General features: G+C 43.4%; 4 protein-coding genes and 1 non-coding gene across 5 annotated transcripts; 4 read left to right on the top strand and 1 right to left on the bottom strand.

Annotated features, from left to right (window-relative positions):
• Positions 1-680: 680 nt before the first annotated feature.
• hyal3 (hyaluronidase 3) lies at positions 681-10,624 on the top strand. Its single transcript, XM_070840271.1, has 7 exons — positions 681-713; positions 7,888-8,165; positions 8,702-9,137; positions 9,266-9,413; positions 9,543-9,669; positions 9,784-9,873; positions 9,972-10,624. The coding sequence occupies exons 2-7, from the start codon at positions 7,911-7,913 to the stop codon at positions 10,281-10,283; spliced, it is 1,368 nt and encodes a 455-aa protein (XP_070696372.1). The 5' UTR covers positions 681-713; positions 7,888-7,910; the 3' UTR covers positions 10,284-10,624.
• LOC139210389 (U5 spliceosomal RNA) lies at positions 2,164-2,279 on the top strand. Its single transcript, XR_011585248.1, has one exon. It is a non-coding gene; the product is annotated as a U5 spliceosomal RNA (small nuclear RNA).
• LOC139209251 (N-alpha-acetyltransferase 80) lies at positions 3,690-7,648 on the top strand. Its single transcript, XM_070838897.1, has 2 exons — positions 3,690-3,835; positions 5,548-7,648. Exons 1-2 carry the CDS (start codon positions 3,690-3,692, stop codon positions 6,569-6,571), a joined length of 1,170 nt encoding a protein of 389 aa, XP_070694998.1. The 3' UTR covers positions 6,572-7,648.
• Positions 10,625-11,133: 509 nt separating the features above from the next.
• Positions 11,134-13,124, bottom strand: LOC139210259 (uncharacterized). Its single transcript, XM_070840272.1, has 4 exons — positions 12,775-13,124; positions 11,929-12,359; positions 11,526-11,744; positions 11,134-11,309 (listed from the first exon to the last, which is right to left on the bottom strand). The coding sequence occupies exons 2-4, from the start codon at positions 12,059-12,061 to the stop codon at positions 11,173-11,175; spliced, it is 489 nt and encodes a 162-aa protein (XP_070696373.1). The 5' UTR covers positions 12,062-12,359; positions 12,775-13,124; the 3' UTR covers positions 11,134-11,172.
• A 2,292-nt stretch (positions 13,125-15,416) lies between these two features.
• Positions 15,417-22,427, top strand: amt (aminomethyltransferase). The gene is made up of 9 exons (XM_070839468.1): positions 15,417-15,720; positions 16,851-17,018; positions 17,141-17,221; positions 17,897-18,028; positions 18,125-18,203; positions 18,374-18,519; positions 18,925-19,105; positions 20,026-20,181; positions 20,826-22,427. The coding sequence occupies exons 1-9, from the start codon at positions 15,583-15,585 to the stop codon at positions 20,999-21,001; spliced, it is 1,257 nt and encodes a 418-aa protein (XP_070695569.1). The 5' UTR covers positions 15,417-15,582; the 3' UTR covers positions 21,002-22,427.
• Positions 22,428-22,670: the final 243 nt, after the last annotated feature.

Genomic DNA, 22,670 nt, shown 5'->3' on the forward strand with positions numbered 1-22,670 from the left:
GAGCTCAGTGCCATGTGTGTAAAATGTGCTGAAACGGTTATTTTCATGTCTGGTCCAGCAGTTCAGGCAGAAATTACTGTAGATGACTGTTGGAAAAGCAGCTACACAGGCGAGTCATATTTAGCGAAATACTAATAAAGCAGCAACAGAAGTGTGATGATAATCATGTTTTCTCTTCACCTCAATACAAGATATTGTATTCACCATTTACCTCATCACAGCCTGCAACCTCTCCTGACTCTGCTCCCCAGCTGACCCTCATCTGCTACGTTTTGTCTGCTTACTGTCTATATGTTTGTCTAGCATGTATTCTATGTAATGTAAAGCATCGTTGGGTCTCTGAAGAGGTACTACACAAGTCCAAGCTTATTATCATTATAATTACTGTTATTTTTATTCTTATTATCCACTGAGTGACTTATTCAGTGCACAGTACCAACAGGTGTGTACCTCCAGCTTATTTGGGGGTGTAATACCACCCCCATCCGCAGGGGGCAGACATGGCCGCTCAGCCAGTGAGAGGACCAACGGCAACATTTCCTCCTGTTACAGAAGAGGAAGTACAAACTGACTGCAGATCAGATCTCACTGACGGCCTCCTGCTGCTGTTGTTGGGCATTGAAAGTAGTAAAACTGATTTCAGATCGGCTGTCCGTCCAACACAGGAGCCCTGAGGACGACGAGCCCTGGCGACGACCCGCGACTCAAAACATGTAGGTAACGATATGGAGTCGGTGAGAAACGACCAATAATGTAGATTTATGTTCACTATGAACACTAAAGCTGTGGTGACAAATGTCACTGAACTGCATGTACCTCTAAAGCTGATAGCAATGAGCTAACGTTAGCTAGCATGCTAAACGGGCTCCCAACTGTCACTTTTGTGGTCTTTACCTTACATGGAAGTCGATGCTAAGAGGGGAAGAGGAGGATCTGGTATCTGATGTGTGCCAGGATTCAAAGTTTAGTTTGTCACAAACTGAAGCCAAAAACAGCGTCTATATGCTATTTTCGACATAAACATGATATCAGGCTGTGTTGTAAATGACTTGGGGGTAGGTGAAACATGCGAGTAGCACACCGTAAACAAGAAGATATTCTGATATCTTACATATTTAACACCAGTTTGAGAGACTACTTTTCCTGAGATTACAATCAAAAGCTAAATTACCAATTAGAGTACACCATGCCGTTATTTTACTGCCCACCCACCTCGTTCGTTTTCCCTACTATAACAGCTATTTGGAAAACAGACTAGATGTAAGCATGTATTAAAACAAGACGCTCATAGCTTGTGATATTCACTGGCGGAGACACGACACTATGAAGAGGCTGCAGAGATGTGTTGCAGCAAGAGCGCTAACTGATAGCTGATCTCCAGTAAACGTACGAATTGAGACCGTGGATTGTATTAAAGTATATGAATGAAAGCCGATAAAACACCAAGCAGGAGTATTTAAAGTGGAGTATGTCACAGCCAGTATAAAGTCAATTTAAAAAGTAAGTAAATTAAATCAATCCCAGGCTGGTAGCTAGTAGCTTCCGCCATTTCCATATTACGCATGCGCGACATGGACCCAACTATAAAACCGAGTAAAATTGTTTAAATTCCGTAAATTAGGTCAATGTGGTGAAAGAAACACACACAACATCCACTATGTAGGAATATAGTTATGTGTGGATTATAGTTACTAGCTTGAAAATAAGTTTCCCCATCGCGGAACTGAAGGATACCATCTCTTGGTACATTTACTCTTTGGAGTGTTTAACGCGCCTGCGTACAGTTTTAACGCAAGTCTTTTCACGCTACTGAAAGTAGAGCTGAAAACACTTCACGTCTTCTCTTCGTTCAATAGCAACATTCATTTTTATCAACAAGAAATAGCCTTTTTTTTACCAAAAGAAACGATATTCAAGATTTAGAGGCGTGGCTGCGGTCGCCATGTTCCCACAATGCATAGCGTGCACGTAGCATTTAAATTAAACTTTTTACACCTATATTTCACTCAGAATGTGTTGTGCGATTATAAGACAATAAAACACTGTATGTGTTGGAGTGATATAGTTTAATCTGTGTGCATTTTGTAACGCTTGTCCGTGAACCCTAACTGAGGAAGCTGTGACGGGGAAAGGGGTCCGACACTCAGACGTTCACTCTGCAGTACACTCTTGTTTCTCTTCAGATCGTATAAATCTTTCGCCTTTTACTAAAGATTTCCGTGGAGAGGAACAACAAGAGTTTCAACTAATTTTTTGATGCCCTGCTTTACTGCGGGGCTTCCTTTCTCTGTTCAATATCAATTATGAAACTGACTGGATGGTTGTGGTCTGTGCCTTAACAGAATCTGTTAGAGATGGGATTTATAACTCTATGAAGGGAGTCGGATCTTGAGGAGCTGTTCTTTTCATAGAGCCGTTCAAACGACTGACTCGTTTTTATATGTACTTATTTATTTATTAGAAGTCAACCATGGGTAACTTGTTTTCATCAAGGAAACAATCACTGGTAGCAGTTGTAAAATAAGATTTGGTTCAGAATAATTCAAACTTATACATATCTATTCTGAAATATTGATTATAATTTCATTTGGCTTGTGTTTTCAGTGGAATCATTCCATAAGATGGTGCCGTACCAACATGCTTTGACAGTGAGATCACTAGTTTGAATTTTCCCCTCACCTAAAAAACTTTGTGGCACAATAAAAACTATGCAGGCTGCAGATAACTTCCATGCAAAATAACTTTAGTGTGGAATTTTCCACACATGAACATTTTAACAATACAGAAAAAATATGAAAATAATAAATAAGTGTATATATATATATAAATAATATAAATAAAACTAGAATAGAAATTAGGACATGATACAAATGTGAATGCATAATTGTACTAAACTACCTGGTGTGTGTTCACCTGAACTACTTTACAAACAGGAACTCAGCTCCTTGACTCGAATCCACATCAGAACAATGGAAACAATAACAAATAACTTTTCTTCAGTCGTTAATATCTCCTGCTCCCTGAATGTAAATCTCTTCAGTCCGGTCGGGCGGCGCTCACTAATATCTCCTCCCCTAATGCTGCGCATCTGTAGCTGCGCTCACGTGAAGGCAGCGTGGACAACTCAGACTCACATCTCTACAATGGAGGCTTCAGTACTTAAAACGTAGGAGTCACTTTACAAAACTAATTTCAAACTCTTCTGATTGTCACATATTATGTCACTATATTAAAGAGAATTTCTTTATGCCATATCGTCATTCACAATGGTAATTAAACCTTGACTGATTCTGCGTTTTTTCCCATAAGAAAAGATTAAAAAATACACTGTAATAATGAAATACTGTGTTTAAACTCTTCTATCTTGCAAAAAGTGATTCAATGTTGGAATTACAAGACTAACCAGGGAGGACAACGTGTTGAACTGGAAAATACTGCGGTATTGAAGCAAATTTTGTCATGCACTAAATGTAACAAGATTGAAGTTTAGATTGACATTTAGGTTTTCTTGCTGACTGTGAGGGAGTCGGTGCCTTGCTCGAGAGTCCTTGTGGAAGCTGAAAAAAGTAGGAGCCTTTTCCCTCCTGTGACGAGTCAAAATGTCTGTGCTTAAAGTTGTGTTCTCAACGTGGAGACAAGATTCAAATACCCTGATAATTTAACAAAGATGTTGTATTTCTGTGGAAGTCATGGCGGGGTCGATCTGTCCGCAGTTATCAGCCACTGCCAGTTTCCTGTTGCATCTTTCTAACGTCCCTTTTTTGAGTGTGAAGTTGCAGCACCGTGTTCATAGTTGTTTGACAGTCGGGCGTTTGGCTTCACCTTCTCTCTCGTGGTGAGTTTGTGCCTTCTTAGTTATTGGTTACTGGTACGGTGTTTGTTTTCTGTTTTTTATATTGATTCTCAGACTAGTTGGACCACAGCAGCTGTTTATCATAAACATTGTGCATTATTTCTTCTTCTAACATTTACAGACGGTGTGAAAACGGAGAAACTCCTCAGGGTTTCTGCACACTATCTCATCTCTGTGCTTTGACCTCTTTGAGATGATTTTAGGGTGTAATGGGGACGTGGCTCTTGTGAAAAAGCTGCATGAGTTGCACTCGTAAAGAGAGTTATTGATCCCTCAGAGATGTATGATCACATTAACTGTCATAGCACAACTGTCTGGTACACTGTGTGCTTCAAAATGCAAACTTTTGACTGCCGTTATGGTCCAATAACATGATATGATGTGAGAATATGAGGCAAATCAGTTAGAGTTTTTAGAGTTTTAAGTGTAAATAGGAATTAATAGAAGCCTAAAACTCAGATCAGCCTGAATGATTAGCAGACATGCAGCAGGAACCAGTATACTTAGTGGACTGAGTGTAATATGTGTTTCCACTGCGTTGCAGTTCAGCCTTCACACCAAATTGTGGCCAGATGTGTTAGATAAAGGTCTATTTCCCCATTCAGGCTGATGAGACACCATTTAAACATTATATAACTACAAGAAACGCACACAACGATGTTCATCACAGCAGACACCAGCTTTACATCTGTAGTTACATTCAGTGTTACAGGGAGAAATACAGAAAATGACTAAATCAGACCTGATTAACCAGTTGAGACAAAGGAGGGATATTTTGTACTACAGCACAGGTAGTACAAAAGGTCAACAAATAGTCCCTCCGCCCAGAAATCATGTGTACAATTATCAGTCATCAATATGTGTGTGTGTGTGTGATAAACGCCAGCTCATTGGCAGAAGTCGATAAGCTTATTGTGAAGTGTGTTTCTGTGGAGCCTGAAGGAAACAGCTTTGTTGGATGGATAAAAATACTGTTGATAATAATAATAATTGATGCCAGAGGAAATGTCACGTTGTTACCTAAGTGAATACATCAAAATGGTTCATCCTGAGTGTTTGGGGGTCATTATAGGCCACCCCCCCCCCCCACACACACACACACTTAGTCAGGCTCAAGGGCTTAATGGTTGTTTGCTCTCATGCTCACTGTGCAACGTTACCAAGATGCATAAAATATTTATTATGAATGCACATCGTACTGATTAATCCTACTTAACAGCCAGTGAAATCACTCAGGAAGTCCCCAGATAGTCGTGAGCTCTCGACCAATTTGATAATCCGTTTTATAATTTAAGAGGAAAAAAGATCTGTGGTTACAGACCCAGGAGAGGTGGACAGTAAAGGCTGTAGAGTTTAGACCGAGATTAGCAGGAGATCAACCCTGATTTTGTATCCTCTTGAATGTGTCTCCTCTTGCCACAGTACTGAGATATCAGGACAATCACACTTCCGATCCAAGTGTGCTGATTTCAAGATGATGAAAGTCTGGTTTATCTGTAAGATCTGTTCCAGGAACATCATCTGTGTTCACACCTCCTGGTTCAGAACACCTGTTGTGTCACGCAGACGTCGATGTGATCAGACTAACCTCAAAATTTGAGGAGCTGCATGTTCAAATCATTTTCTAACATCTATCTTTTCTAGCAGTAGGAGATGAATGAAGACTGACTTTAGTTAAACCCTGATCACTGCAGGTCTGAACCGTTCACGCCAACTAATTCCCAGCCGGAGAGCCCAGGCGGGCCGAGTGCTGATCTGCAGCCCGTCTCAGCATCAGACTGTCGGACACAACGCGTCGAGAAAGCCTGTGAGCCCTCAGCTTTGGATGGAGGATTTAAAGAGAAGCTGCACACCGGCTCAGAACAGCCAGAGAAGGTCAGAGCCGTTCCGATCCACCGGCGTCCCGACCTGCTGGTTTCCTGCGCTGACCTGGTCAACTCCGAGTGGCAGAGGAGCCAGGCGGCCCGGGTCCAATCCCTGCAGAAGTCCTGTCCAGAGTTCCCCGTCTGTCTCGTTCTGCTGCGGGGCCACAGAGAGACAGAGCGGCTGCTCGGTCACGCCAGGCTGTCCCGGGTCGTGGGTCACAGCAGCAGCCTGTTTGTGGAGTCGGTGGTCGTGTCCAAGGCGGAGCGAGGGAAGGGCTACGGCCGGATCCTGATGGAGGAGGTCGTACGCTACACCAAGAGCAGAGGCTTCAAGCGACTGTGCCTGACCACCCACGACAAGCAGCACTTCTACGCCCACCTCGGCTACGTGCTGTCGACGCCGGTGCAGAACGCAGGCGCCATGACGACGTTTGTTCCCATGGAGGTGCTTTTGAAGTTCTCCAGGATGCCGAGCGAAGAAGCGAACACTCAGATAGAAGCTCGGACAAAGATGGAGGCTCAAGTGCCACAAGGGAGCAGAGACTCAGGAGGTGCTTGTGTTGTAGGGTCACCTCCAACTTCTAGTTTACCTCCTCCCCCCCAACGACCTCCTCCTCCTTCCATCCCTCCTCCTCCGCCACCTCCAACTCCTGCTTCCATCCCTCCTCCTCCACCACCTCCTCCTCCTGCTTCCATCCCTCCTCCTCCACCACCTCCTCCTCCTCCTTCCATCCCTCCACCACCACTACCTCCTCCTCAGTCGACAAGTCAGCTTGTAGTCCAGACTCTGACTGAAACTCCCTACAGAGACGCCAGAGGAGTTCCCATCTTCTGGATGCACAAAGACATTTGACGAACACACAGTCCGACTCACTCTGGAATGCATTCACCCACATTAATGCACAGTATGTTTAAATGTTTCGAAATGTTTTAATAAGCCAAAGAAAGACGGAAACCACTCACACATTCAGACAAGCTCAGTGTCTCTGAAGCAGAGTCTGTGAAGGCGATAAAGGCTGAAACACGACACTCAGTGCAGAACACACACACACACACACACACACACACACACACACACTCTCTCACTCTTATTGGACATTTTTGGAGTGAAGAAGATAAAGGTGCTGGTCGGCGTCTATACGCTCAACCCTAGTTTACACTCTCAAACAGTCTCATAACACTGCACATTGAACTGGTCTTGAGCATGCAGTGCACTGTCTGTGTCCTTCCCGGGGGCCGGCATATCCCTGCGTGTCTGCAGTGAATCAATGGGGGAAATAAAAATGGCGCCCAACACCAAATAAGAACTTAAATGAACTTTTCCTTTGAACAACTGAGTGAATTGTTAAAGCCCCCCCTCTGTTCAAAAATGTATTTTGCATATTTGTTCCTTCACTTGTGTGGTCAAGCTTCACTGTGCCGAATGGTGTGTGTGTGCAGGGTTTGATGCTTAAAAAGGAGGAAAGTTTCTTTGTGGTCACCTTCAAAGTGTTTGGAAGCCAATCAATGCACACTATGCAACAAGTATGATATGGAAGGAGATTAACGTTAAGTAGAAGACATCTTGTGTTTGGTATTTACATATTCACAGATTGTAGAGAATGAGAGAGAAGCAAGCAGGATTATTATTTTGTCTTAAAAGATGTCTGGAAAGGTGGTGGGATTTTGTCAAGTTTGGTGTTTGACCGTGAAAGATATTTTGACTCATCCACACAGCTCAACCATTTAAATTAGTTTTGCCCCTGTTCCCAAGATCCAGTCCATATCTGCTGCTAATAAATCATGTGGCTCGGGATGTGAATGTGCCTTGCTGAGCTGCCAGAGAACTGACGCCTTATTTAAGACTGGCTGTATTGATGTAGAGGATCATCTGATCACATCTGATGTTTCAATCATGAAAAACACTGGAAATAAAAATCATTTAATGAAATATTCCTTTGACTCTTTCCTATGACCTATCAGGGTTTGCCTATCAGGATCAAATACAAACTTTCAGGGTGATGAAATGATCTCACAGTGCAAACAACCAATTAATTGCTATTTTATTTTTTGTACATGTTTATTTAGTTTTGCATAGCAACAACCTTTTAATCTTTAAGTCTGGTCCCTTTGCATTAAAGTTCCTCATGAATAAATCTGACCGGCCTGTTTCTCTCTCCTGTCAGGAAGGACACGTCCGTGGGTGAGCAGCCATGGTGCTGTCTCACCTCCCTCATCTCTTCCTCCTCCTCCTCTGCACCTCTCTGTCACAAACCTCCACCCATGGAGTCGCCCCCCCTCACCGGCCCCTGCCTGCTGTGGCTGCAGCCGGTCCGATCCTGCAGGGCCGGCCCTTCGTCGTGGTGTGGAACATGCCAACGGCACAGTGTCAGAAACGCTACAACATCCACCTGGACCTGGGAGACTTCGACATAGTGGAGAACCAACAGCAGCGCTTCCGGGGGCAGGTGATTGAAATCAGTGGGTGGAGCACAGTGTCACCACCACATGATACTTTACTGATCCCAACAGGTTCAGGGACTAAACACATTCATTAAATAACTTCTTAAGCTCCTATGGGTGCTGTATGAAACAAGATAGTAAAGTGTTTGGTGTCAGAATCTGACATTATTTGCCATTTTTACAGCTTTCATGCATGTTTGGACAATTTGAGGCAGAAAAACTCCCAACAATTTCCTATTTTACTCAGTAAATATGGAGCAACGTCTGCATTTGTTTTAGTATCTCAGTGTTTGTAGCCTCAGAATATTTTGGTACATTAAATAGCTAGTTGCTAACAGTCGCTAGGTGCTGTGTGATGCTGGGCAGGTAATGTAGGCTATAGAGGGCGGATCATTTTTTGTTGCTGAGCAAATTTGCTGAAGATTGAAGCAAACAGTAAGTAAATGTGCCAGAAAACCAAAACAACATGCTAAAATGGGCTAAAAAGCATAATAGAGGTGCAGAGTTTGGTAATAATCTTCTATGATAATACATTTCTCAGAAAATGACCATCTTCTACCGTGACCACCTGGGGAAGTATCCATACCTCTCCCGAGACAGCAGGAAGGTGAACGGAGGGATACCGCAGCTCAGCGACCTCTCAGCTCACCTTTCCCTCGCAGTGACGCAGATGTCCAGCTTGCTGCAGCCAAACTTCACCGGTTTAGCCGTCATCGACTGGGAAGAGTGGCAGCCGCTGTGGGAGAGAAACTTTGGAACCAAGATGGAGTACCGGAGGCTGTCCAAGCTGCAGGTGAGACAGGAGAGGCCAGATTTATCGGATAGGGCCATGACATCACTGGCGAGGCAAAGGTTTGAGGAGGGCGCTCGGAAGTTCATGGAGGAGACTCTGCGGTCAGCCGTCAGAGATCATCCCAAGGGACTCTGGGGATTTTATGGCTTCCCTGGCTGCTTTAATAAAGATAAAAGAATGACAGGTAGGAGAAACACTTAGTGTGTGTTGGGCTGTTTGGTTTCATTTCATTTTTACATAAGTTTTACATCTTATTACTGCTAATGATTAACAGACCTTTGTGGGTTTTTCTTGTTTCATGTGTGCGATCAGATAAAAGCTACACAGGACGCTGTCACAGGGGCACCAAAAAGCAAAACGACCGTCTGTCCTGGCTCTGGTACCAGTCCACTGCTCTCTATCCCAGCATCTACCTGTCACAAAGGCTGGCAGGATCCACGGATGCAGCTCTGATGATCAGGTACAGAGAACTGAAAACAGGCCGCCAAACCAATATGACAGGAGGTTATTTATCTACAGTTGACCTAAACGCTGGGCACGCACAATATTAAAGGAGTTACTGATGGATATTTCTCTCTTCTACACTCAGACACAGACTGATGGAGGCTTTGAGGGTGGCGTCAGTTTGGCGCCATGGCAACGGTACCAATCATGCCACACCAGTCCTTCCCTACGCCAGGCTGGCATTCACACACACGCTCATCTTTCTTAACAAGGTGGGGCTTGTTTCAGCATAGAAAAACACACAACACACATTTATTAATATAGACAAATGTGTAATTCAAAGTAGCTATACATAAGTGTGTGTGTGTGTGTGTGCATGTGCGCAGACAGACCTGGTGCACACACTTGGGGAAAGTGCGGCGCTGGGAGCAACTGGAGTGGTTCTGTGGGGAGAGCTGAAATTTGCCAAATCCAAGGTATGTAATGTTCGTGAGAAAGTTTTGTGTGTGTGTGTGTGTGTGCGTGTGTGTGTGTGTGTTTGTGTGTAACTCTCTCCCCTCCCCCCATCCTCCAGCATCAGTGCATCCTTCTCAGAGACTACATACACAATGTCTTGGGTCCCTTCGTCCAGGCGCTGAGGTCTAACACCCAACGCTGCAGCCTCCAACTTTGCCACGGCAACGGCCGCTGTGCCAGGCGGCGCTCCAGCTCTAGTCGCACAGTGTCTTCAGGTGCGGCTATGACCTCTGACCCTCATGAAATCAACCTGCTCACTGACTCGTCCAGTGGCAAACCTTTTCACAACCACTTCTTGTGTCAGTGCTACCCGGGCTGGACTGGGCAGGCGTGTCAGGAGAGGAATGGGGAAATAAGAGAGAGCAAGTAACCCAGATCTTTATTTCAAGGTGCTGCCAGTCAGACGTCCACATCATGACATGTAATGACTTGACAGCCCCATTTAAAACAAAATTGAAATAAATGATAAGCCGAATTTATCAGTTTTTATTTTGCAATTTTAGAAAAAGGTTGAAATTCACATACAAATGTATCATACAAAAATACGCCTGAGAATCAGATTTTAATAATATCCCCCAGAGGTGCAAACACTTCTTAGTTTACCTTATTATTTATTACCACTTTCTTTGGCACTCCTTTGTCCTCCATGTTTTCTTCATATTTATGTTTATTTATTTTAAGCTTTACTCATCACTCAAGAGGATCTTGCTTTAACTTTTTGCAGCATGAAACACAACGAATGTGAATGGCAAGGCCTGTTTGAAACAAAATGGTTTAAAATCAGCTGAAATGATGGGATACGTTGGTGAAAATCAGTAAACACAGAAAGGGATAATAAACCAAAAGAGAACAAAACCAGCTGAAAGATACTCGCTTTGTGTTGCTGTGTTTGTGATCCAGGTCAGTTTTCCTTTTTTGTCACCCCACCTCACTCTGACTGTGTGTTGTTCCACATGTTAATTTTTCACTGTTGCACAATAGTAAATAAATGACACACACAAAATGACTGGGAGCACAAACTGCTGATTTTTAAAGAGAACGTGTCTGAGTTCATTCAAAAGTCCTTTTCATATGGAGACCAGGGCTCATGATAGAGAGTGGAACGGAACCTCCCACCTTTTAATTACATGTCTCACAAACACAGACAGCATTTAGAAAACATTTAGACGGTTGTTTCCTCTTCAAGGAAAAATCCACTGTAAAACACAGCTTGACCGCACTGTAAAACGTCTGTCTGTGTGTTTCTGTGTATGTCTTCCTCATGTCCATCCTCTCATGGCTGTCAGATTGTGTCTCAGTGACTGCAGTTCTTGGATCAACAGCGACAGCTCTGCCGCCGCGGCCTCTTTCTCCCTCACAGCCTCAGTCAGCATCCGCACCGCGCCGCCCTGCTGGACTGGAGGGGGAACAGAAACAAGGGCCTACTGTCAGTTTGTCCATGCTGGGTTTTATACAAAGCAAAATACAGTTGATTCACTGGGAGAAATGTCTAATGATTAGACATTAGACATTTAGGTTGGAAATATAAAGACATCTGGGGAAACAAACTGTGTTGAGTGCGATCCATAGATTCAGGAAATATCAGGAGAATGAAATGAATATGACATCTCACCCAAAAAGTAGAAGATGAGTAGCACTGTTAGCAGAAGTAAAGTGATGATAGCGCAGCCCATGGCATAGGCACGGGATGAACTGGGTGTCAACATATCCTGTAGGCGGCTTTGCCATTTGCTGCTGCTTGGATGGCCTCTTTGATTGACAGCTGTCACGTCACACGTGTAGAGATTCCCATTCGGGGAGGGTGTGTAAGCAGGACGAGGCGGCCTCATCCCTGAAAGCGTAGGCAGCAGAAATCAGTCAGAGCCAATGTGTGTGTGTGTGTGTGTGTACTTTTGTGACCGGCTGTGCTTGGGGTATGTTTGTGTATCTCTGTGGTTTGCTTTTTTCTGTGTGTGTGTTTTTGTCTTTGTTTATAGTTTATGTGTGTGTGTGTGTGTGTGTGTGTGTGTGTGTACCTTTGTGGCTGTGTTCCTGGTGTGTTCGGTGGAGGTCGTTGATGGAGTCCACAGAATGCAGCTCGATCTCTGTGAGATCTCGTTCGCTGACCCTGTAGGACTGCGGGGTTGTCTGGGAAGGCGGCCTCGACATGATGAACAGATGGTTGAGGATGGGACTCCACTAGTCAACACCTTATTTATTTATTTAGCTTTATAACCTTCCTAGAGCTGTGCCATGCAGCACACCTGTGAAAAGCACTTTATGTCTGAGTACTGGCTACATAGGAGACACCCGCAGCCGCTGCACATGCTTCTGCGCTGTGGTCATTTACTCAACATATACTTTAAGCAAATGCAATAATTAGTTCTTTTGGGACCTAGTTTCCTCTGACCTAGATCTCAAACAACAAGGTGGTCATTAATAGAGACGAGGATATGGCGGGTCGCCCCTGAAAGTGGAAGAGAAAGGAGGGAACGAATTAGAAGACATTCTGTAGTTAAAGTAGAAATAGTGCAGCAGGTCGGCACGTAGCGTTGTATCATGTGAGAGGGCAAGAAAACAGATCATCTCTGTTTCTATTTGAAGACAAAACAAACAGGTCACATGAATAGCTGATTTATCAGAGTTATTTATAGAGCTGGTTGTCCAAGCCATAAAAGCACTGTGTTGGAGTTTAAAACAGGGGCTAAAGGACAGGACAGGCTCCTATCTAAGGACTATCTGAATGGATGAATGGATGATTAACTACCTGACTACCTGATTTACAAACTACTTAACTGTACTCAAGACTCTGTGCCGCCACTCTAGATCTATTTCACTGGATAAAACAGGTCTGCATATACAGTTCACCTCCTCCTACTTACCCTCTGTAACCATGAACAAGAGCTTTGTTGGATTTCACACGCGTGCGTCTACTTGTTTGTTCTTATCTATCAGTCGCTCTTCTCGTTCATCCGGTCTCCTCACCCTCAGACAATTGCCAAAACATGTGTCTGCACCCAGGGGAGCAGGAATGAGTTCTATTAAATATCCACACAGGTTATCCAGGAGCCAACAATGACACGTAATCCAATCAAATCCCAGCACAAAAAAGTGATTCCAGTAAAAGCCTTGATGTGTGAAAATAAAGGGGAACCTCCAGGTTTTGCTCCTCGTGAGCGTTCATGTGTCACTGAGCAACTGTGGGACGCCCCAGTGCCACCCCCCGCTACGAAGTATGTGTGAGTGTGTCTGATTTAGCCCACCAGAGCTGCCCTGAGAGAGAGCTAGAGAGAGACGGAGTACATGGAGAGGGACAGGAAGTCTTGTGAGCCCCGTCAGCCCCCTCCAGACATACTCATACCCACATGCCCAACCCTGTAGGCCCTCAAGGCCTAAAATAGCAGCACAGACAGGGGGTATTATTAGTTTCTCAGGCCAAAGGATGACTCAATGATCTGGGTAGAGGGCATGATGGGGTACATGAGGATAAACACACACACAAATACTCTCATGGACAAATGTCAGTGGGTACAAGGTTGGGATGGGCAACTTTATTTAACCTGAATAACGAACAGATGAGATTAAATGTCTTGACTTCTGTAGGACGTAAATAAGTAAGTAACTGACAAAATTCAACACTCAGATATTTACACTCATGGCCACTACATTAGATAATTAGACATAATCAAGTGTGGCCATCAGCAACTGTAGCCCATCCGCTTCAGAGATCAGCTAAAACTAATGTGACCATTCTCCTCTGACCTCTGCCATCAGGTAGGCAAGTTCACCCACAGATCTGCTGCTGCACTGGATGCTTCCTCTTTTTCAGACCATTTTGATGGTTGGTGGGAAAGTCCCAGAAGATCAGCAGCTTCACTAACCTCTAACCAACGCATGTGGCAACAGCAACCATGCTAATTATATCACCCTTCTTCATCATTCTGATGAACTGTTTGAACTTCAGCAGTTCCTCTTGACCATATCTAAATGTCAAAATGCATTATTGCTACCACGTGATTGGCTGATTAGATATTTGCAGTAACAAGCAGTTGAACAGATACACCTGAGGAAGTGGTTGGTGGGTGTAATTTCTAAGTTATTATTAAAAATTATGAAAAAAATGTATAAAATGTACAGCAAGTATAATGACTTTATTTGCTGATAGTACCTCCTATATATAACAAACATGAATGCTGGTAAAAGACATTAAAGAGCATTCAGTTCTTCTGTATGCACAATACGGTATGAAGAAACCACTCCCCAGAAAGACCAGACATATAGGATGAGGATCTTGTTGGCTCAGTGATCTGAGGCACAGGCCACACACACCACAACAACCCCCCATGATACTTCCTCTTACTCTTTACTTCTGAATGAAGGCAAAAAGTATGCAAAGTATTTATGGGGTTTTTATGGGGTAAATCATCGATTGAGATGGAAAAAGTCATTTGTTAGTTTTGCTCTGCTCAGATCCACTGCAATCAGAGGGAGGAACACAGTAAAATGGAACGTACCTCAGACCGTCTCTCTTTGATATCACATCCCGTAGAAAAGATCGTATATCATTTAAAAAACATGTAATGCAGTGATCACTACAGTAATCACTACATGTTTTATCAAGGACACCTGTGGCGTAGAGTATGAAACATTTATTTTTCCTATTACTGTATCCTGGGACATAAAGCCCTGACTCGCTCCCTCCATCATCCCCTATCCTTGTCAACATGATAACACCCCCCACCCCCACCCCACCCCCATCCTGGATAGCTCATCCAGGTCATTTTTGGCCTCCATCTCAACACAACCTTTGTGATGTGATCTGCTTTCATTCGCAGCGCACAGCCCAGCCATCTGCTTCCCAGCTCTGCCCCACTTCAGTGATGAAGTTCCTCATTCTGGTTTTTCTGTTGTTAATTCCACGGTTGTGGTGTTGTTTGGCCAGCTGCCCGCCGGCATGCCGCACACCTTCTCATATCGGCTTTGGTTTCCCACCAGGTTTCAGAACTGGACTTAATGATGTTGATTTTAATAGAGCTTTGCGTTTGGCTGTATTTCTTAGACTTCCAGATGTTGTGTCCTATTATGGCTCCATTATTTGTTGCTGCATCTGTGATCCAGACCAGGTTTGGATCCATTTTTGGCTGAAGTTGACCAGGTTTGACACTGACCCTCTTTAAGCCACATGCATATCACTAAAATGTCTGAAAACAATACTTATCAACCTATTCACAGTGTCATCATCATGGGATCCATATTAAAAGAGTTCAGCTTTCCACAGGAATAGCATGCCATCCTCCACTAATATTATTCAAACTCTTTGTAACCTGTGGTCAGCCAGTGTGCCTTTATAATATGACTGTGGGATAAATTCAATCATCATTTCTTTATGTTCTTAATCTTCTAAACTGTCTGTCATGTAGCACAAGTCATTGCATCAACCGGTGAATTCCTGCTGCGGGGCCAATAAAGTCAACAACTACATTTCCCACAAGTCTTTGCTTCCTCCTCCAGTCTCCGTCGCTTCATGTGTTTTTGCCAGGAAAGCAGGAATACCACAGTGTGGAGTCCAAAGTGTTTAGAAACACAGCGGAAGTGTTACCCGTCAGGAGTGTGTGTGTGTGAGAGAGAGAGTGTGTGAGAGTGTGTGAGAGTGTGTGTGTGTGTGAGACTTCAGCGGGAACTCGGGTGCCATGATGTGGGCTCAGCTGCTGGTCAGGGTCGGGGGTTCGGGGCTCGGGCTGCGGGCTTCCCGGGACGGTTTGCTGCGGGTGTCCGGAGCTGGATGTGCGGGGAAGAGGCAGCAGCAGAGACAGGCGTCAAGTGCAGAGGTACGTGGACCATGGAGGGTCGCTGCACGGTAAACTTCTGGTCCAGAGTGCTTTTGCACGACTTCTCTTTGCATTTGCAACGCTGTGAGGCACAAATGTTGTTTTTACAGAGAGGTTTTAGACATATAATGTGTTAATTGTCCTCAGTAGTTGGTTTAATATGAATCAAGCTTATGCTTTATAGCACATTTTAATGTCCTGGATCTTATTTGAAATTTTGGCTGTTAACATCAAAGTTTTTAGGATACAGAAGATGTCTTTGGCCATCATATTTAAACTCCAACTCAGAATAAATCAGTGGCTCTTTTAGTGTTCCATTACAATGCAATAACACCATCAGAGTGGGCCACAGCAGCCTTCACTTCATGCAGACATAATGTGCATCTGTCCCCGCAGACTGTCATCCTCCCTCCCTCCCTCCCTCCCTCCCTCACTCTGCCTGCTGCACTTCACTGAGCTGCACAAGATGATTTTATTAAAACCACGAGTGACTGACTCTACAGTCATGTCGGCACTGCCTCAGCCTTTGCTCCCTGACTGTGAGCCTGTGAGGTGTGGCCTTACCCAGATTCAGGCTTTCAGAAGTGTATTCAGGCCCCTTATAATCAGCTGGGATTAATGTTTGCCTGTTGTACAAAGCAAAAGGGGGTAAAAAGACTAAAGTCCCCACTGTGTGGTGTGCCCTAATCTGTAGTAGGTCATTAAGAGTGTGTGTGTCTGTATCTGTGTGTGTGCATATCACAGCCAGAACAGCCACCTCTCCTTTGTTTTTTCAAATTAATAGCTGACTTTGGACTTGAGCAGTTTTGTAAATAACAACAACAATTGAGTCCTATGTAAAGTGCCGACGCACTCTGTCCCGTGATGCATTTGTGCTGATAAGCCCCCCCCTCTCAGCCTGGTTCAAAGGTCAGACGTTCAGAACACACGTGTGGAAACAATGAGTAGGAAAGGACTGACCTGCCATGCATAGATATTAACAGCGCTGTATATTTATATAAGATGTGTTATTATGTCCCTCACCACTGTGGTATTTGCAGAAAACAATGTCATTGAATATCTAGTTTAGTCAAGAGAAAAAAAGAAATCTTCCCAAACAACAACTCAGTACTGTGTTTTATTTTCCCCAGGCTGCCTTGCAGAAGACTCCGCTGTTTGACTTCCACAGGAAACACGGGGGAAAGATGGTGGAGTTTGCAGGCTGGAGTATGCCTGTGCAGTACAAAGACAGTCACATCGCCTCGCACATGCACACCAGGGAGCACTGCTCCATCTTCGATGTCAGCCACATGCTGCAGGTGAGACCAGCGTCAACGAACACACACATGTACATCCAGTCCAGTAGTCCAGTACACTGGAACAAATACTCTCACACCTGTCACTATGTTTAAATATATCCTTTTGGTTTTTTAACTATCAGACCAAAGTCCATGGGAAAGACCGGGTGAAGTTCATGGAGTCTCTTGTAGTTGCAGATATTGCAGAACTCAAGGACAACCAGGTGAGATGGAGGTTTGTTTCATGTTGAACCTGCAATAGCACACTTAGTGTAAACTAGCTGTAAACTTAACACTGACATACTTTAAAGTTGGTATGGTGAACTTGTTAGAGAAAAAGTTTGGTCTCTGCAAATTCAAGAAGACTAAAACAATTATCTGAAAGGTGAAATGGTCAACAATGCACCCAGGTGTATGTTGGAAGGAAGATATTTTGTGTTTAATGTAAACTGCCTTTTAAATTTGTATGTGACTTTTAGGTTTTTACCCAAACCGTGATCTGTCCCTAAACCTAACCAAGTAGCTTTGGTGCCCTAAACCTAACCAAACTGCACCACAGCACCGCGACGTACATAATCCAAAATGATCAGTCGAATCTCCTCCTCTCTGAAACAGCTTCAACACAAACTTATTATAAACTTCATGAAACAGCATTTCTTGCATTAGACTGCAATAGTTTTAGCTAGATGAGCTACACTGATAAATATCTACACAGATAATCATCTTGATAAAAAATGAATATAATGAACCCTGTGCCTGGATCATCTAAGGTAACATGTTCATGTGGGTCATCAGAGTTTAATTTGTGGACCAACTGGACAGTGTCCCAAATACATATCCTGCATTTCCCTATAAATCCTCACCCACTCATCTTTCTCTCTCCTCTCCCTCACCTCTAGGGTACACTGTCCCTGTTCACCAATGAGAAAGGAGGGATTATTGATGACCTCATAGTGACAAAGACGGACCAGGGCTACCTCTACGTCGTCTCCAACGCTGGCTGTGCTGACAAGGACTCCGCTAATATGAAGGTGAATGGACAGAGAGTGTGTGTGTGTGGGCACACAGATCAGGAGCCTGGCAGACTGATAGAAAGAGTGTGTGACGAGTGTGTGTTTTGCCTGTAGGCCAGACTGGCAGAGTTCAAAGCTGCAGGTTTGGATGCGGATCTGGAGTTCCTTGATGAAGCACTGATTGCTTTGCAAGGTAAAATATTCCTCTTCTTATTTTCTTCTTCCTTATTTTATTCCTCTTCTCCATCCCCTTTTATGTTGCTTTTCCTCTCCTTCCTTTCCTCTCTCATTTCTTCTTTCCCTCCTTCCTCTCTTTCTGTCCTCTCTCCATGTCTAAATTAATATGTCTGTTGTATGTTTCAGGTCCTTCCATGTCTCAGGTGCTCCAGGGGGGAATGAAGGGCGACCTCAGTAAGCTGACCTTCATGACCTCCACCTTGGCCACTTTGTTCGGCATTCCTGACTGCAGGATCACCCGCTGTGGATACACAGGAGAGGACGGGGTGGAGGTCAGCGTCTCTCTTTGCTTCCTTCCTCCAGTTTTTTCTTGGTTTTTTTCCTGGTTTATCTAGATTTCTCTTTTTCCACTCTTTCTCTGTCAGCCCACTCTGCTGGAGCTGTGTAGATGGCAGGATGGATGTGGGTGGGCCTCTCTGTCGAACAGAGGGAATGTGGGAGTTTGTTTCTTTGTTTGGCTTTTTTCTCTCACACAGACTCATCCTCCCATCACTCTTTCCCTCAGTGCTAACACTCACTTGACTCACAAAAAGAGACTGACAACACACTACGTAATTACTTCTTTTAAAAGATTGGAAAATCTTCGTTAAAATGTGCCGTTTCCAGGTCATCATTTCCATTAAAACGCCTTGGATGGACACCTAACCCTACCTACTGTCTGTGTCTCTGTGTCCCAGATCTCCGTCCGTCGCTCCAGGGTGGTGGAGCTGACGGAGAAGCTGCTTGAGAACAGCGAGGTGAAGCTGGCCGGTCTGGGCGCCAGGGACAGTCTGCGGCTGGAGGCGGGGCTTTGCCTCTATGGCAATGACATAGATGAGACCACCACGCCTGTAGAGGCCACCCTAGTCTGGACCATAGGTAGGACTTTAGTATTCATTATGAAATATTTGTGTTAGTGGTTTTTTCTTAGCAGATCGTTTCTGAAGAAGGCTGTGGTGGGACGGGTGAAGAACTGCATCTGGGAGAGAGAGTTAGATGAGTGCTCAGGTCTGTACAGTAAGTATGTAGCTGGAGCCAGCAGCCGATTAGCTTAGCTTAGCATAAAGCAGTGCCTTTGATAGTAAGAGCCCCTTTACTTAAAGGGTCCATAATTAATATTTTTTATGATAACAGTGGATTGAATGGCAGCGTGTAATGTGAGAGGTTTCGCTGGTAGTGATGAATCTACCGAGAATTATCTACAGCGTCCGTCAGCTTAAAGGAGCTTCAGTTTAGAGAGTTTTAGCTTAATGTTTAAAGAGATGCTTTTGTTTTTGTTTGTTTGATGTGATTTTCTATTTCTATTTTATTGTTTCAAGTGGGCATGTATTTTATGTTCTTTTATGCTTCCACTGCTGCACAATCAATTGCCCCATCGGGGACAAATAAAGTTATTGAATTGAATTGAAGAGCCAGGTGATTCCCTCAAGTGTTGGTAGAGACCAAAAACGGAGCTAAAAGGAGGGTGTATTCAGAGTTTACATTCATTAGTTGGCGAGAAAACATGATAATGTTCTGCTCTGTAACAGGTGGATGTGTTAACAAGCATCTGTTTACTGACACTAACGCCATATTAACTTAATATGTGATGATGCGTCACCGTTGTGTTGTTATGTCACAATCCTGCTCTTTCTTTCCATCTCCTCACAACGTGTTTTACCGATGAAGACCATTTTCATCAAACATGAAGAAGCTGAAGTGTTTCTGCATGCTATTGTGTCTCTCTGTACCTAAGCCTTGAACATACGGTGCCGTCTGTTAAGTGGATCGACTCTCATTTCTCGTCTCCTCACACGCAGGAAAGCGTCGGCGTCAGACAAAGGATTTCCCCGGCGCTGACATCATTATACCTCAGATCAAAGCAAAGACGGCCAGGAAGAGAGTCGGTCTGGTCTCCACCGGCCCCCCCGTCAGACAACACACACCCATACTCAGCCCTGATGGAAAGGTCATAGGTGAGAAAGCAAACACAGTGGGAATGGTGGGCAGGAGAGAAAGCTGTGGTGCTTCTGTGTTTCAGTGAAGAGGGATGCAGCGTCAGTGGAGGAAAACAATCACTGCTGGAGGAAATGTGAAATAAATGTAGCAGCATTCTCTGCTCCATTAAAGAAGTGTAGGACTTCTGTGTGTGTTGTTGTCGGCCAGTCGGTCTTTCATGGTACAACCACTGGGGGCCGCCAAAGTCAGAGTAAACACTTAATTGGAAAATGTTACATTTTGTTGGACTTCATACACTAACATGATGATGAATATCAAATCTATTAACTACATTTGACTGAACATGTTTTAACATTTTAGTTATTTTGCACGCGTCAGCCAAATGTTGATATATTTATTTTAATTTATATATCAAACTCTGTATGATTTCAAGTTTATTGTTTACTTATCTTGGAATTTGGAGATTGATTGAATAAATGAGTGAATGAATGTAATGTGTAAGCAGCTCATATAATAGAATAGGACCAACTAAAAATTTGTACCAAAAGGTTTTGTTCTGTTTTTTGTCTTAAGATGTAGCCAGAGAGAGAGTCAGACCGAGGTTTCCAGATTTCCAAGGAAAAACGTATTCCTTTTCTTTATTCTTTTTTTTTTTTTTTAGGTGAGGTGACCAGTGGCTGCCCCTCTCCCTGCCTGAAAAAGAACGTTGCCATGGGATACGTGGATGCAGCATTCGCTAAGAACGGCACAGCCGTCCATGTTGAGGTCAGGAAAAAAGCAGTGCCCGCCACCATCAGCAAGATGCCCTTCGTCCCTACCAACTACTATTCTGGATAGGAGGGTCACACAAGCACACACACATATAGTACACCCACACACACACACAAATACACACACACACACAGCACATACCTACACACTGGACCAGTCCTCCACTCTGTCCCATATTCACCAATGCTGCACCTTTCTGTTTACCTCCACCTGTGCAGTCTTCATTGGCGAGTTGATAAACTAAACCATTTATTATGTGTACTGCTGTAATGTGTTCAGTCACTTTGACTGTGGAGCACATTAGATCCATAAGAGTTTGTATTTGACACACAGCATACAGTTCCACATTGTAAACGTATGAAAGTGATCTGAGGATGACAGGACATCACATGTGAAACTAAGACTTTGTGGAGGACATTTTAATCAGCAGGCTGCCGCTCTGCAAACAGTCAGTATGCCGCCTGTGTGTGTGTTTTCAAAACCACAGTGTCCAGTAACATGGTCTCACCTATGGGTGGGCATGCATGAAATAAATTACAAGCAGTGTTGTTGAGTCAGAGAATGTATGAACGAGGTTATTGGCCTCATTGTTCTTTTAACATGGTTTACAGACCAAGTTCTGTTTTTTCCTTTTCTATTTTGCGAGTGGAAAGCAGAACTAAACTGAACCAACTTACCGCACTTTCATTAAGAACGAAAACAGAGCGGCTGTGCGGATCCATTAAAGACAAGTTTTCAGTAAACTTTTTATAGTAGAATATAGGTTTGCTAATAAAATATCATTCACTTTGTCACTGCTGGACCAAAACAAAGAGATTCCAAATGGTTCTTTGGATGTTAAATCACTTCATGTCTGCAATTTTGTTTTTTTTAAGGTTTGTCAAATAGCACAGAGCAAAATTTCCATTTATATTAGTGTTAGCCATAAACAGCGTGCCCAAGAAAGTTCAAACAGGGTCAGCTCATAATCCCTCCAACACAAAAATCCTATGCTTATTAACACAAATTTACCAGTGCAGTCTGTTGAATTTGCATTTTTGTGTTAATGAGCAGGTTTTCTCATCAAGTTCTTGTTTGGAGGGATTTTGAGGGAGTTAATTTTAATCTCCACATCTGATAAAACCTGACCAGAACCTTTTTCAGACTTTTTTTATAATATAATAATATGATGACCAAGTGGGAGAAATTTACACAACATGAGGTACAATGATGACCTAACTTGAAAAGATGTTAATTGTCATTATGTGTGTTCTGTCTGTCAACTAATGAAATGTAATTTCTGTATTAAACCAGCACATTGTCTTTCTGTGGAGCTGCGAATGTCCTATTTTATGATAATAATAACATTGGTAATATAGAAATAATACTACTGATTTATAGGTTGTCATTTTTTGTCAACTCTATCATGAAGGTGCACTTTGAGCATCACTGTAGATTTTAATATTTAACTGGATTTTCATGTTTCATGTTTCAAATAACACTGTTTATTTGAAAAGCAAACATCTCTTTATTAAAAACAATTTGCTTTTCACTTTCCCACGACTTGCTGTTATTTTTCTAGTGACCTGGACACTGATATGAAAATAAGATTGAATAAATGTTTTATAAAAAAGACATTTAGTCTGGCAAGATTTGGGATCTGGAGGGGTGCGGAGAAATGGAACAGGTTTAGGGCCAATATGAGTACAAGACAATAAACTCTGAATTCTGCCTCTTTCCCTGAAGAGTCTCTCAA

The sequence above is a fragment of the Pempheris klunzingeri genome, chromosome 11 (assembly GCF_042242105.1).
Source record: "Pempheris klunzingeri isolate RE-2024b chromosome 11, fPemKlu1.hap1, whole genome shotgun sequence".
Taxonomy (NCBI): Eukaryota; Metazoa; Chordata; class Actinopteri; order Acropomatiformes; family Pempheridae; genus Pempheris; species Pempheris klunzingeri.

Coding starts and splice junctions, on each gene's coding strand:
- LOC139209251 (XM_070838897.1), top strand. CDS start 3,690: ATGGCGGGGTCGATCTGTCCGCAGTTATCAGCCACTGCCAGTTTCCTG. Junction 3,836..5,547: donor GCTTCACCTTCTCTCTCGTG/GTGAGTTTGTGC, acceptor TGATCACTGCAG/GTCTGAACCGTTCACGCCAA.
- hyal3 (XM_070840271.1), top strand. CDS start 7,911: ATGGTGCTGTCTCACCTCCCTCATCTCTTCCTCCTCCTCCTCTGCACC. Junction 9,138..9,265: donor TAAAGATAAAAGAATGACAG/GTAGGAGAAACA, acceptor GTGTGCGATCAG/ATAAAAGCTACACAGGACGC. Junction 9,414..9,542: donor GATGCAGCTCTGATGATCAG/GTACAGAGAACT, acceptor TTCTACACTCAG/ACACAGACTGATGGAGGCTT.
- LOC139210259 (XM_070840272.1), bottom strand. CDS start 12,061: ATGTCGAGGCCGCCTTCCCAGACAACCCCGCAGTCCTACAGGGTCAGC. Junction 11,745..11,928: donor CCAGGAACACAGCCACAAAG/GTACACACACAC, acceptor CTACGCTTTCAG/GGATGAGGCCGCCTCGTCCT. Junction 11,310..11,525: donor ACTCATCTTCTACTTTTTGG/GTGAGATGTCAT, acceptor TTCCCCCTCCAG/TCCAGCAGGGCGGCGCGGTG.
- amt (XM_070839468.1), top strand. CDS start 15,583: ATGATGTGGGCTCAGCTGCTGGTCAGGGTCGGGGGTTCGGGGCTCGGG. Junction 17,222..17,896: donor CAGAACTCAAGGACAACCAG/GTGAGATGGAGG, acceptor CCTCACCTCTAG/GGTACACTGTCCCTGTTCAC. Junction 19,106..20,025: donor CACCCTAGTCTGGACCATAG/GTAGGACTTTAG, acceptor CCTCACACGCAG/GAAAGCGTCGGCGTCAGACA.